At 50.4% G+C, this 14,946-nt stretch overlaps 1 protein-coding gene across 3 annotated transcripts in view; it reads left to right on the top strand.

The window, feature by feature from the left end:
• Positions 1-816: 816 nt before the first annotated feature.
• Positions 817-14,946, top strand: part of BMPER (BMP binding endothelial regulator) — a 187,498-nt gene continuing 173,368 nt past the window's right edge. The window contains exons 1-2 of one of the 3 annotated variants that reach the window (XM_045578644.1): positions 817-1,052; positions 2,072-2,157. In XM_045578644.1, coding sequence (XP_045434600.1) covers positions 920-1,052; positions 2,072-2,157 — 219 coding nt within the window. In that variant the 5' untranslated portion in view covers positions 817-919. The remainder of the gene's footprint in view (positions 1,053-2,071; positions 2,158-14,946) is intronic. The other 2 variants (XM_036429887.2, XM_036429886.2) reach the window with 2 other exon arrangements.

The raw sequence follows: 14,946 nt of genomic DNA, 5'->3' as shown, positions 1-14,946 counted from the left end.
CGGCCCGCGAGCCCGCCGGCGCACCCCGCCAGGGGAAGCCAAGCCCAAAGGGAAAGTCCCCCCACGCCCCTGCGCCCCGTTTGTCACCCCTTCCCAAAGCTGGGCACCTGGAGCGAGGAGGGGTGGTGTGGCACCCCCAAGCCCCCTCTCCGCGCCCTTGTGAGCACTGTGCACCGGGCGGGAGCAGGGGTGGCGCGGCACCCCGTTAGGGGAGGGCTCCCCGGGGAGAGGGAGGCGGCACCGAGCGCGCGGGGCGGCGGGGACACGCCTGCCGGCTCAGATCCGCGCCCCGCGGCCGGCGGCCTCCCTCGAGGGCCCGGGGGGCGAGCGGGGCGCCCCGCGGGGACCGGTCCGGGGCGCTGGGCTCCGGCGCCCGGGCGCCCCCAGCGGGTTCCCGGAGGCTCCCGGGGTGCCCCGGCTCCGGCGCGGGAGCGAGCGTGCGCGCCGGCGGGCGGGCGGGCGAGGAGCCGGGAGCGGAGAGCCGGGGCCGCGGCGGCGGTGGCAGCGCCCGGGGCCGTGGCTGCAGCCCCGGCGGCGCGGGGAGCGGTGCGCAGCGGGCAGCGCTGCCAGTCCCGGCCGCCCCGACACCCCCTCCTCCCGCCGGCCCCTCTCTGGCGAGGAGGCAGACGCCAGAGCTTCGGGAGCAACTCCCTAAAAAACGCCGCCTTGGAGGAGCCCGGCCGCAGGACCCCTCCTCCCCGGCGCCCCCCACCCCACCCCCGCCTCCCTCCGCCGCCCCCCCTCCCGGCCCCCCTGCCTCCCCGCCCTCCCCGCCCCCCCGGCTCCCGGGCGCCCGCCTCCCTCCCTCCCGCTCGGACTGTCTCCGGGCTCGCCCGCCGAGAGCCCTTTCTGATCGCGGGCGGCGGCGGCGGAGAGGCGGCGGCGCGGGACCTGCGGCCGGGACCCCCTCCAGGTGACGATGCGCTGGTTCGCCGCCGTCAGGGCTCCGGCTGAGCGTCCCCGCCGGCGCTCGCCCGGGATTACCTGCTGCGTCCTGCTGCTGCTCAATTGCTCGGGGGTCCCCACGTCCCTGGCTTCCTCCTTCTTGACAGGTAGGGGAGGGGGCCGGAGGGAGCGGCCCGCCCGGGCGCCGGCAGGGCACCTGGGAGAGGAGGCGCCGGCGCCCCGGGCGGGAGGGTTCGGAGCGCCTGCCCCTCTCCGGCTGGCGGGGATGCAGCGAAGCCCGCGGGGCTCAGGGGTTGGAGGCAGTGAGGTTGGTTAAGGGCTGAGAGGATGCTGACAGCAATGTAGGGATAGACCTTCTATCTGAATGGAAGAAGCCCCTTCATTTGATTTTAATAGTCTCCTCAACCCTTGTTTCGGCACAAGTAAGGAAAAATGTGCACGGTTTTTTTCACACATCCTTCTTTCTGACTCTCTAAGGTTCCAATATAGCTCCTGTCAGGAGTGCTTTTTGTAGCACCCACTCTTCAGACCTTAAATTTAAAAGAAACGACCCTATTTTGAAAGGGTAGTAATAGCGGGATATAGTAATTACATGTTTCCAGGCAGGTGAGGGCCTCCACTGCTATTCTGAAGGACATACTTTACTGACACCTGGTGCAGAAGAGAAAATATTGAGTCCATTTCTAAGAGGAGAGGAAAGAAACTGCGATTTCAAATCAAGACAATAAGAGACAGATTCATAAAAAGGCCTTTTCATTGACACGGCCCTGAATGGTGTTCGGATTTAAAATCTGCTCGAATGGCCAATTTGGATCTATTTTTCATATGGGGGTGTGTGTGTGTTCAGTTGAAATTCCTGCGTAAAGGAGGAGTATTATTAAAGATCCCACGAATTGTGCTTAACCCGTATGGCTACTGTCCTTTAAAAAAAAAAAAAAAAAACCTGTTCAAATAAAACTATTTAGAAAATATTTTCCCCCCCAGAGGTAGGTGGAATTATTTTTTTTTATTTTTGGTGAGTTTGATCATTTAAAACTCATTAGGAATTTCTGAAATTTGGGTAGTCATTTCAAAAAGGATTAGTGTAAAAAAAATTTAATTTTGTAGTAATGCCAATAAGCTAAATTTAAAAATAAAAATAATTTTTTCTTCTTCTTCATTTCAGGTTCTGTTGCAAAATGTGAAAATGAAGGTGAAGTCCTCCAGATCCCGTTTATCACGGACAACCCCTGCATAATGTGCGTCTGCTTGGTAAGTAGGGAGGGCAGGCCATGGACAGCCAGCCAATGGCTCCCTCTGACCAGGGGAACTCACTCAATGTAATCCTAAACCAGATCTTAAAAATGGTTTTCGGTCCTTACAAAGCTGTGCATAGCTGGAGGACGGAGTTGAGCTGAATTTCTGAGTTTGATGGACTTTGGCAATTTCTGTGTCGTCTGTCTGGGACTTCGTCTCTTTGACCTCGTCTTTACAGAAATAGCTTTAAGGGGGGACTTTGTGTGGCATTGACCCAGTGGTGATTGCCGTGTGCACTGTCTGCTCCCAGGAATGGCTGTGGCCATCATGTCACAGGCGCCGTCCAACTTTCTGCCTCGATTCTGTCATCTGAGCTCAGTGTGAAAATGGCGAGATAACACGTAGCTACCTTACCAGTGATAAGGTGCGGGACAAGGGGAGAGAGGAGTGACAGTTACAGAGGATAAACCTGAGGACAGGGTGTCGCCTGGGATTTCTTGGCCTGTTAGAACCTAAGCGCTCAAAACCGTCCTTATTATATTTTGGATTTGGAAATGTGAGTCAAGAAGGATATTTGGTTCTTAACAGAGAATGACACTTGGCTGTCAGCTGCTTTGTTAACCCTGGCAGTGGCCGTAGATTAAAAAAAAAAAGAAAAGAATTTGTTCCAGTTTATAGTTAACGATAAGAACTAGTAAGTAACCACATGGGGGAGATTAAGTTATATGAATATGAGTTTCTGAGATGGAATATAGACTCACAAAGAGCCACGTTTCTAAGGGAGTTTTCCATGCCAATCACCTTTGGCAAGCCTCAGCGAAAGGCTGCCCACCACACACCCTGTTGGAAATACATGAAGGCCATGCGAGCGTGTGAGGCTCCAGAGAGAGAGGTGAACGTTGGTGATCAGGTCTGCGTTCTGCACGGAGCTGGCGAAGGGGGTCCTTTCAGAGTAGGTGGGCGCCCAGCCATCTGGGTTCAAACTGCCCAAACTCTCTCATGACAAGAGAGGAGGGCCATGTTGCCCAATGGTAAGTGGGTGAGGGGGCATGCCTGTATCCAATGATGGTCAGGTTCTGCGCATGTGGTCTGCAAACTGCGGCTCTTTGGCCCCTTGAGTGTGGCTCTTTCTTCCACAAAAATACCACGGCCTGGGCGAATCTATGTTGAAGAAGTGGCGTTAGAAGAAGTTTAAGTTTAAAACATTTGGCTCTCAAGAGGAATTTCAGTCGTTGTACTGTTGATAGCTGGCTCAGTTGACTAGTGAGTCTGCCGACCACTGCCCTGAGGAAATCAACAGAATCACAGGCGAAAATGCCTTTTGCTGGCTGAGAAGAGAAACATCAGGAAAGGGCTCAGAGAGGCAGGCTCTTCAGATTTTGTGTTTCTGAGCTGCCTTTCATGACCTTTCCCTAAAGAGCCTGTTGAAAAGATGCTCTGCATTTAAATTTTGACACAGTTATATATTTACAAATGTAGTGTGTGTGTGTGTGTGGAGGGGGGATGGTATGATCCCCCTTTCAATTTCTCTTATCTTGATATTGTGAGTGAATTATTTTATCTTATTCTCTTCAGAGGAAATTACCCCAACGAACCTTTAAAAGCTCGGAGCTCTGAGCACATGTAAAAATATTGTTGTTCTCCTCCACGATATCACTGAGCTCGAAGTGTAAATAGCCGCTTGGGTTTTGCACACGGTTCCCAAATTACGTTACGAAAAATTTCCCGCAGAGCATTCCCCTTTTCGGGACCACACCCTGCGGGAAGAAGTTCTTTCTCTCAAAGTGCGGCCTTCCTGATCATCAGCTCAGGCCTAGAATCCTGCCCTTTGAGAGCAAGGAGTGACTCGGAAGAGAGAGAAAAAAAAAAAAATGCATCTGCTGGTAATCCAGTGAAAGTCATGTCTGTTTCAGGAAAGCACTGCTTAAGCTTAGAAGGAGAGTAGGTCCAGTTATGTCCTGAAGGAACATTTGGGGGTATCTGCCTTGAGTGGAATCCTTTTGAAACGTGCTCACTGGGGCCTCCGGCGCTCTCACTCACGTTATCCCTAGCAAAGGCTCAGTGCTGTGCTCTGTGGCCCGTGCATGGGTTTGGGGTCCTGGGACCCAAGTTATCATAGTCACTGTTGCTTCCCAAACATTTGTAAATGACTTGGTAACATGGAGTAAGAATAGCCAGTTGGCGTGGCTCAGTGGTTGAGCAACAACCTATGAACCTGGAGGTCATGGTTTGATTCCCAGTCAGGGCACATGCCCAGGCTACAGGCTGAATCCTCAGTGTGGGGCGTGCAAAAGGCAGCCAATCAATGATGCTCTCTTATCATTGATGTTTCTCTTTCTCTCCCCCTCTCCCTTCCTCTCTGACATCAATAAAAATATATTTCAAAAACATTGAGTAAGAATAGCTAGATGACCAGATCTCTGTTTGTATATGCTCTTGTAACTTCCCACTGCGGCCCATGGATTTTGGAGTGGCCCCCCTGACCATGAGGCTGCCTAGCATTTTGACACTTAGGCTGGAAGACAGTCCTATTTAACAGATGGATAATATAAGCAATAGCAACTAATATGTACCAGCCACTTTATTTCTGGCGCTTATCTAAGTCTGCACTATTTCACTGACTCCTTCAAAAAAAATCTTTCGAGAGGCTTTTACCCCTATTTTGCAGACGAGGAAACCGAGGTCAGCGGCGTGAAAGGCATATTTTTGCAAATATCAGAGCTGGGAACTCATTCTCCTGTTGTTTTCATCTGCCTCCAAGGCACATGCCTACAAGCAAGTGAAAGAGGCTATTTGCTGAGTGGATGTATGAAAAAGCCAGGAGAAAAATGGAAAGACCGTCCACTTACTTTACTACTTGGCGTCGCTTTGAGTTGTTTTGTTTTTTTCTTTGGAGTCTCTCAGGAGTCTGCTTAGCTGACATTTGTTAATCAGATTAGATGAAAGGAAAGACTGGTTAGGAGTTTGGTTGACCTGTGGGGAGCTTTGGTTGTGACTGGTTTTATGTATGTACGTTAAAAGGGTATGTAATAGTCAAAACTGTGCTTTGGATAAAGGAAATAGTCATATTTAGTTTGTGTTGGTCTAGCCTTTTGGCAAAAAGGGACCGAATACTGAGCATAAGTTCATATCTTATTTCATAACATGTATAAAAAAATAAAAAAAAGCTAACCTCAACGTATGCTTAAAAAAGATGTAAAATGTTACAGTTGGGAGGAAATAGGTGGCACAAAGTCCTGCATATAATTACGCTTTAAAAGCTTGAAAACCACCCCCCACAAAATCAACTTGGCCTGATTTAAACTTGTAAGCTCCGAAATGTTTCCAAGGCGGAATGAGCTCATTTCTGTGGGAATTTTGAGGATGACAGCGAGGGCAGTGGCCCCGGCGAGCAGAACTGGAGAATTTTCTTCTCATGTATCCTCGCCTGCATGGGCCCGAGCATCTTGCCAGAACCAGTCGTGGTCCAAGAATAACCTGTTTGTTAGCTGGTGATGGATATCGCTTCACCGTGTGTGGGACAGAAAGCTGGGGTGTCTCTGTTCCAGGGGAAAGGTGAGAAGTCGGGCCTGAGATCTGGGGGCGTGAGGAGGCGGGTTAGGTGAAGGCTGCAAAGTGTTCCATTGTTTAGTTAGGAAGCTAAGCAAGGCCTCTCACCGCCTTGCAAAATGGTCTTTTAAGAGGTGCGGGAAGGCAGGCCCAGACTTACTGCTGGAGTGTGTGATTTTCTTTCCCCCAGTGCTTGCTAGAATTATTTTCCCCATGTCATCTGGGGAAGCACAGCAGCGCTGTCACTGAGGCCCACAGGAGCCAGCCACATCCAGATCAGGAGTCTAAAGCAATTGTCTGGCTCTTTCTGGCTTCCCCAAGCCACCCAGCGGCCCTGAGAAGTGGTCCTCCGACAACCTCTCACCCCCTTTTCCCAACTGGAGCCGAGAGGTTGTGGCCCAAGCCGGTGGTCTTAGGCTCAGTCCTGGAAACCCAGCATGACTTCGGAGGCCGGGACTCCGAAAACCAGAAGTCAGTGAGAGAGCTTAGTTTGGCAGACATGTTGTTCAGCAAAAAACATTATTCTGAGGTTTTAATTCCCTCTTTTAAATCCAGAGGTGCCACGTAGATATGGACCCTCTGCCCATAAAAAGCAACGTGAAATTCGGTGTCACACAGAGCGCCCCCCTACCCCCCTTGGAGCCCAGCAAGTGGTGAAAACAGAGGAGACTTTGTCTGTTGTCTTCCACTTCTTCATCACAGAAGTCTTCCATCACCGAACAAGCAGCTACCAGCATCTTGGGGTCTCTCGGGGGCCTTATCTCTATAAAATCCTCATGTATTTTTATTGTTCAAATTAACTGGCTAGAGAAAAGATATCTATTATCTGAACAAGTGTTAGGCACATGTTTGGGAATGAGAGAGATAACATTGCATCAGGATTCAATTCGTGTGAGTGTGCATGTGTGCGAGAGAGAGGGGGGGGGGAGGAGTTGGGGTGCAGATAGGGAGAGAGGAAGAAAGAGAGAAAGAGAGAGATAAAGGAATCCAGATGTGTTCAGAAAGATATAGTACTTAATACATGCACATATACATAGCTTGCAGTATAATTTTGAAAATTGCTTTATATAATTTTTAGACTTTGGATTCTCACTAAGGAAGTGGAAGTGAACTGGCTTCTTTCCTTCCTTCCTTCCTTCCTTCCTTCCTTCCTTCCTTCCTTCCTTCCTTCCTTCCTTCCTTCCTTCCCTGCATAGAAAGTGTATTGACCAATTGCTTTTCCATGGAACAAGGCATTCGATAAAACCGTTTTTTGGGGAAGGTAATCAGTGTATGGCATTGTGCTGGCAGATTCACCCACCCCAGCTCTGAGGCCATTGCTTTTGCCTATGCCTTATCGAGGCTCAGCAAGCAGAGCAAATGCCCTGTGGACACACAGTTACTGAGAGACTGCCTGGGACATGAAGCCAGTGCCTTCCCCTCTAAACCACTTTGCTGCTTAGACATGTGGAAAAATACCTCTAGGCATGTCAGCGAGTGGTTTTGACCTCTGCAAGGCTGACACGGGCACTCCCCGGGGGCTGTTAGCGTGATCTTGGTCTCATAATCCCTATCATGTCTGGGACTGGGAGGGCCCTTTCGAAGGAAGACACAGCCCAGGTAGCTTTTGGTGGGAGTCATGTCATATTAGCCAAGGGCTCGGGCTCCGCCATCCCCTAGTCTTAGGTTCTCATTGCGGCTCTGTCACTGACGGGTGGTAAATCTGGGAAAGTCACCTCACCTTCCTAAGCCTCTGTTTCCATGTCTGGACAGTGGGGTGGACAGCAGCGCCGAGGTCCCAGGGTGCCGTGGGGATTACATGCAATGAAGCATATAAGGCTCAGCGTGCAGTGATTCTCTGGATGACGTTCTTGCCTTGGTCCTCATTTCCTCACCTGGAACAGGCTGCAGAGCCTCATGGGAAAAGGGGAAACGGGGAGTTGGTGGAGAGGAGAAGGAGGGAGGAGGGTGCCAAGCCCACCCACCGTTAGGCCTGACCGGGGCGAAGTCAGTAACCATTAGCGGGGCCTTCAGTCTCTCTAGGCTTGGACGGGGCCAAGCACGCTGCTTCCTAATTGGTCCGGCGGTCGGCGGGCGGGGGGATAAGTTTTCCTCCTGTTCTCCGTTAAGCACTAAGGAAACTTTCCGGGGGAGAGGGGCCTCATTTTCCTGCAGAACGTTCCCATCACCATGCCTGGGGGTCCCCTGTGCTTGTACTTTTGTTGGCAGCAGGGCCGGGTGCGGGCCCAGGAGCGCCGTAATTCTGGAAAAACTGCCTAGTGGTCTGGCAGCGCGGGGATTTTCCTGGCCCGCCCCGTAGCCATCCCTCCATCCAGACCCCGGTGGGTTTAGCTGCCTAAAGCACGTGCTCCCCCAACCCCACCCTGCCCCTCTGGAAACACCCTTTCATTTTGTTTGGCGACTCCGCTCTTTCCAGCGCACATCCACTCTCAGCTGCGTTCTGCGTCCTGCCTGTAGGCCATGCTGTGCGGTCCTGACATGGTGTGGACGGAGGGCAGGACCCGGGGCTGGGAAGAGCCAGGCAAGGCCAATGGATGGAAGGCGGGTAAAGGCAATGGGTAACCATCGGCTGAATAAACACAGGGATCAGTGTTTCACACCCTCTTCCGAGGGACTCCCCTCCGACCGCTGGCAGACGGGCTCCTTTATGCCATAAAATAATAGAAATAACACCACCTTTCGTGGCACCGGGGGGTCAAGTGCGCTCCTTGAACTTCGCCACGTCCAGCCAATGAGCTGGGTGTGTATTTTAAGACCTCTTGATTTTCAGCTCTAATTCTATAAAACAGCACTCAAGGCACTCGGGATCGCAGGTTATAAACTCCATAATATTATTCTTTCTTCCTTCTCTCCACACTTGGTTCTCCCCTTCCCTTTCACTTTGTTATTCTTAGCCTGCTCTGTGTTGGAAGCATTGTGCCGTGCGGGCACCTCGGGGAGGCCAAGACCAACAGGACGGATTCTTGCTCGCAGCCGAATGGGGGAGACAGACACAGGCATCAATGCGTCTCACAGGAGTGACCCAGACGCAGGCACCAAGGGACTCGTAGATGCATTGTGACTGGGTCACCCCGAGCCTGGGGGGCAGGGAGGGGAGGTCCTGGCAAGGCCCCTTTTGGGGAAAGGCACAGAAAAGTATGTGTGTGGGACCCATAGGGCTAGTGGGATGCCCTGTTCCCAAAGCTCTGATGGGGAGCCCGAGTCAGAAGCTGTGTGGGCGCCAGGGAGGGGAGAGTCTGAGTGCCATGACAGAGACATTAGTTCCGCTCATTCATCGGGGGAGCCACTGAGTATGTTTGTGCGGTTATGTGATCTAATAAGATATGTTTTATGCCCAACCGGTATGGCTCAGTGGTTGAGCATCTTCCTATGAACCAGGAGGTCACAGTTTGATTCACAGTCAGGGCATGTGCCTGGGTTGCAGGCTCAATCCTCAGCGGGGGGCCATGCAGGAGGCAGCCAATCAATGATTCTCATCGTGGATGTTTTTATTTCTCTGTCTCTGAAATCAATAAAAACTATTTTTTTAAAAAAGTTGTGTTTTATGTAAACTCATCTGGGAGCTTTTATGGGCGATGTTCAGAGTGTGCAGGGGCTGGAGCTGGGCAGTGTGTCCAGGGATGAGCTGGGGTCAGGTGGATCAGATGGGTAGTGGGAATGGGTAGAAGGCTCTGGGGTAAACCAGTGTGGCTCACCCTTCTGAATGTCCGTAAGCACCTTGTAAATCTAGAATATTTAGATCAAGAGGCTCTAAACCATGCCCAGCAAGACACGGCAGTTAGCAGGCAGCTGCCATCGCCATGGAGCTGGGTGTCACAGGGGTAGTCACCTTGATGGTCACTGGTGTCTCTGGAGCAGGATGCTGCTACTTGGAGTGGGATGGTTTACTTCCCAGAGCTCACTCTAAAAGTTCTATGTCGGTGACAGCTCTCACTTCTTACCCACAGGGACAACCTGCTGTGCACCGTCGCAGGACCCATTTGGCCAATTGTGTATTACCACGATTGCATCCTCGGTATTAGCCAAGTTTTGTGCAAAAACAAATTGAGTAGCTCACTATAGAAGATGTACCAGTATGCTAGAACCCCTAATTTGCACAGGAGTTTTGGAGCCCACGTAGCTAGCACTTGGCAATAAAATAGATACCGTGTTTTCCCGAAAATAAGACATCCTCCAAAAATAAGACCTAGCGCAACTTTGGGAGAAAAAATTAATATAAGACACTGTCTTGTTTTCGGGGAAACAGGGTAATAGGGGTGAGAGAGAGGGTGATTGAAGGGAATTTTGAGACTCGTTAATGTTTACTTTTTTTCCCCTCCACACTTTAAAATTTATTTTTACTGATTTCAGAGAGGAAGGGAGAGGGAGAGAGAGAGAGAAATATCAATGATGAGAGAAAATCATTGATTGGCTGCCTCCCACAGGCCCCACACTGGGGATTGAGCCTGCAACTCGGACATGTGCCCTGACCAGGAATTGAACTGTGACCTCATTATAGGTTGGTGCTCAACTACTGAGCAATACTGGCCAGGCATTTAGGCAATGTTCTAGCCAATGTAGGAAGAGAAGAGACCAGGGATTTAGACTTGAGATGGACTGTGTAGACCTTCCAAGTAGAAAAGCCAAATAAATGTGGACCTTGGTCTCAAAAGAGAAACCAGGACTAGAAAACACCAATTTGTTAACTGTCTGCAATGAAATAAACTTCAAGACTTTGAGGATACATTACTTGTCTCGGCAAGGGGTATAAATTGAGATTTCAAGGACTGGGCTTAATAGAGTAATGAGAAGAAGGGTTATGTTTAAGAGGATAGAAAAGGGAGAAGCCCATGAAAGAGGTTGAGAAGTAGTTATAGAAGAAAGAGGAGAACCACACAAAAGATATTTGAAGAGAGACAGTCCAGTAGTATTGATGATTGCAGAGTTAGATGGAAGATTCTAGAAGAATATCAAAGAAGGACTTCTCACCGTCATGGATGATTTGGAACAGCCAGTCATGGTGCCCACCTCCTTTATACCTGCTGCACATGTGCCCATGAATCAAGTTGTTGGTAGATGGAATTTGACAGAAATCCAAAACTTAAGTCTGATGTAGGGATTTTGAAAATTGAGTGCAAAAATCACAGATTTTCCAAACTTGGATTTGAAAAGACCTTAGAAAAAGGGACTAATTACCACATGAAAATTTTAAAGGTACCCAAACAAAACTAATTTCATGGATAAAACTAATATACTTCTGCAAAAGTCTTTGGAATGTTTATATAGTGAAGTGCAGATTGGACAAGGCCACACGGGCTTTTTTTTTTAAATTATGAAAAAAAGCAACAATATAAAAGAGGCTAATATAAAAACTTACCATTGTAAACTTTCAAGTTTGCTCTATTAAACTGTTAATGGTGCTGTTAAAATATTATGATATAATTTGATCTTCAAGAAAAACATTTCCCCTTTTCACTGAATTTTTAATGTCCGTTTTACGATGGAAGTGCAGCTATGGCGAGCTGTCTGGAATTATGGATTCACGTCTCACCTGGGCTGCCCGCCGGCTGTGCATCACCACGCAGGTGCCTCGCACTCTCCGAGACTTAGTGGTGAGGTCTGGGCAGGCCGCAGGGGGGCGTGCCCTTCAGCTTCATCTATAAGGAGGAATACTATTGCAGACCGTGGCTATTGATAGTCGCAATGAACAGAAGGGCTGTGTATGGGTTAAATCTGCTGATGTCTGTGAAAGCCCTTTGCAGTCAGTGTAAGTGGAATTATTAAGAACAAGAACTTAAATAGAAGAAAATGAGCTATCGGCCACAAACCAGTTTTTGGCACATCATTTCAATATATATTTTTTAGGTTTTGGGTGCACTGCCTGATATTCTTGTATCTCGATATCTTTATCTTCATCACAGGGCTTTTGTCAGATTTGTAAGTGAAAGCAGGTGAAACATTCTTAAAACAGGAGGGCACGTGGTGGGCACTTCAGGAATCCTAGCTGCCACCACCGCCTAACTCCTTTGCAGTTCCTGTCTGGAAGGCACTTCTAAGAAGTGGTGAAATGCACCGTGCTCACTGCAGTCTACTGTCAGTCTCTATGAACGCGTGTTTATTTGGGATTTCTGTTTGCATCGACAATGGAACTGCGGTGCGGTGGCAGCTAGCCTTTCTGCTGAAAATGGGAAACTGGCCGTGGGCTTAGTGAGATGGGTCGCTTCTCCATTTGTATTTAAATGGCACATCTGCTTGGTTGGTGTCCACCTGCGGACAGCTAACCACAGCGCTGCTTTTCTTTTTAAGTATGTTTTTATTGATTTAGAGAGAGGAAGAGAAAGAGAAACATCCATTAGCTGCCTCCTGCATGCCCGCTGCTGGGGATCCAACCCGAAACCTGGGCATGTGCCCTGACCTGGAATTGAACCTGCAACCCTTTGGTGCACAGGATGGCGTCCAACCAGTTGAGCCGCACCAGCCAGGGCCACAGTGGCTTTTGCAATGAGGTCCAGGTGGCCTTCTCTGGCACTGAATCAGGAAGTGACCGGTAGGCGGCGAAGATGTAGAACTAATTCCTGAGTGGACCCACTGAGCCCGAGCCTTGTGAGTCCTCCTGAGCCCTGTGAGTCCTCCCACTTTGGAGGGAGCAGAGTCCCGCTGTGTGACGGACCACCATCACTCCCGCATTCCCCTGGTGTGGGCCTCGTAGGATGGCTCCTGATGCGCCGATGTGACTGGATTTGGGCATGGGGACCTGTCGAGCGCACACCGCCTTGTGTGTTGGCGACCAGAGGACCCGGCAACCAGAGTCTGTGTCCCCTTCTCTCCCTCTGTGAGGTGGTTCCTTGGGCGGGTTCCTGTCCGAAAAGAGGAGGTCCTCAATCTACGAACCTCATCCCGTCCTCTCTGTGAGGCCCATAGCTGCGGCCAGAGAGGTCCGCAACCTTGGACTTGAGTGGGAGTCAGGCCTGAGCTTCCTGTTTATAGTTTGCGTTGTGAACACTTGGGAGGGAGAGCTCCCCCCAGCAGGGGACTCCGCGTTCCAAAACAGGACTCTCCCAGAAAGCCTGTCCCAGGAGGTCAGCCTCCGCTGTAAGAGACATCCTAAGGAATCATGATGAAAACACACCCTCCCCTCCCCCCGCCTTCAGGGGATTGTGCTCACATTTGAAAATTCAGCATCCTATGGACACCCAGACCTGCTTTTCTTGGCGACAAAAGGAACATCCCCCCCCCCCCCCCCCCCAAACAGCCGGGATGCCGGCGACGGTGCAGGCCTGGGATTCTCCCCACCGCTGGCAGAAGTCACCATGAAAAACGCCTCGGGTCCCAGGAGCCACATCCCCCCCTTCCAGTGAGGCTGACTCCACAGCCTGGACACAGCCCCGTGTTTATGTTCGCTTTTGGACGTTCGCTCCCTTGGCTTCTGGGAGCTGCTCTGCTGAAAATTATGTTTTTCTTCTAAGGACAAAGGCCTCATTGTATGTGCATGTCCTGTAGCATAATGAGGTGGGTTTTTTTTTTTGTTGTTTTTTTTTAATGTTAGGTCATGGGTGGTACGAACCCAGGTCTGCCAAACGAGAAAGGCAGGGGTCTGTAGCTGGAATGGCGAGGGAAGGTTTCGCTCAGGTGGCTCAACAAGAGGCAACGAGAGAGGGACAGGTGGCATCTCCATGGACCAGAGCGTGTCGCCAGGTGACTGGCCGGCTTTGATGGGATAACCATCAGTGACGGCGGGAGAGGACCTGCCCCACCAGAGAGGGTACCCAGACACTTGGAACAGGGGGACAGTGACAGTGGAAAGCATCGAGATCACCGCATCACATTGTCACCTACAGAAGCACACGTTTCCAAACAGCGCTTGCGCTCTTGGGCCAACAAATAGGCGTGGCCGGGTGTGTTTCCGTGGCTGCCCAGGCTGGTGGGCGCAGGCAGATCTTCTCAGACCCCATGTGGTGGCCTCTGGTGGGGTTCCTGGCCTCAAAGATCCCCGGGGAGACTGTGGCCAGCAGAACCCCAGAAAGGAGCTGGGAACACGGCGGCGCTCAGGGCTGCTCTAACATTTCTTGGGGCCTCTGCAAGAGGTGCTTTTAGCTGCTGCTTCTTTTTAAAAAAAATATGTTTTTATTTCAGAGAGGAAGGGAAAGGGAGAGAGACAGAGCATCAATGATGAGAGAATCCTTGATGGGCTGCCTCCTGTACGCCCTCTACTGGTGATCGAGCCCACAACCCAGGCATGTGCCCTTGACCAGAACCGAACCCTGGACCCTTCAGTCCACAGGCCAATGATCCAATCCGGCTAGGGCCGTTTTTAGTTTCTTCTTTCTTTCTTTCTTTCTTTCTTTCTTTCTTTCTTTCTTTCTTTCTTTCTTTCTTTCTTTCTTTCTTTCTTTCTTTCCTTCCTTCCTTCCTTCCTTCCTTCCTTCCTTCCTTCCTTCCTTCCTTCCTTCCTTCCTTCCTTCCTTCCTTCCTTCCTTCCTTCCTTCCTTCCTTCCTTCCCTCTCGCTCCTTCCTTCCTTCCTTCCTTCCTTCCTTCCTTCCTTCCTTCCTTCCTTCCTTCCTTCCTTCCTTTCTTTTAAAATATATTTTATTGATTTTTTTACAGAGGGGAAGAGAGAGAGATAGAGAGTTAGAAACATCGATGAGAGAGAATCATCGATCAGCTGCCTCTTGCACATCCCCTACTGGGGATGTGCCCACAACCAAGGTACATGCCCTTGACCGGAATTGAACCTGGGACCTTTCAGTCCGCAGTCCAAAGCTCTATCCACTGAGCCAAACCAGTTTCGGCCGTTTTTAGCTTCTTTATCTTCATTTCTTTTCATGCTTCTCCATAAACATTTTTTGGTTTTGTTTTGTTTTAACCTAACTTCCTAGGTTTGTCTTTGAAGCAACTCTGTGGATAGCGGCAATAATTAAGGTTCCTTTGACCTCACACTGATTTCTTTTCAATGAGCAAAGGAATGGCATTTTCATTCCCCCCCCCCCTTTTTTTTAAGCTTATCTTTACTGTTGAAAGTAGTACAGATGTCCCTTTTTTTTCTCCCTCAGTGTCCTCTCCACCCTGCTCGGCATTTTCCTTCTTTATCCTCAGAGTTTCAGGGGTCCTCAAACTTTTTAAAGTGGGGGCCAGATCACGGTCCCTCAGAGAGCTGGAGGGTCGGACTATATGAACTACTAATTCCTACTGTAACACCTCGGCTGCGCTCACTGCCCAAAAAACCTGGCGGGCCGGATCAGACTCCTCTGCAGGCCCCATGTGGCCCGCGGGCCGTA

This window comes from Pipistrellus kuhlii, unplaced genomic scaffold (genome assembly GCF_014108245.1).
Source record: "Pipistrellus kuhlii isolate mPipKuh1 unplaced genomic scaffold, mPipKuh1.p scaffold_m20_p_10, whole genome shotgun sequence".
Taxonomy (NCBI): Eukaryota; Metazoa; Chordata; class Mammalia; order Chiroptera; family Vespertilionidae; genus Pipistrellus; species Pipistrellus kuhlii.
Note: the sequence above shows the minus strand (reverse complement) of the source record. Positions and strands in the feature narration are given on the sequence as shown.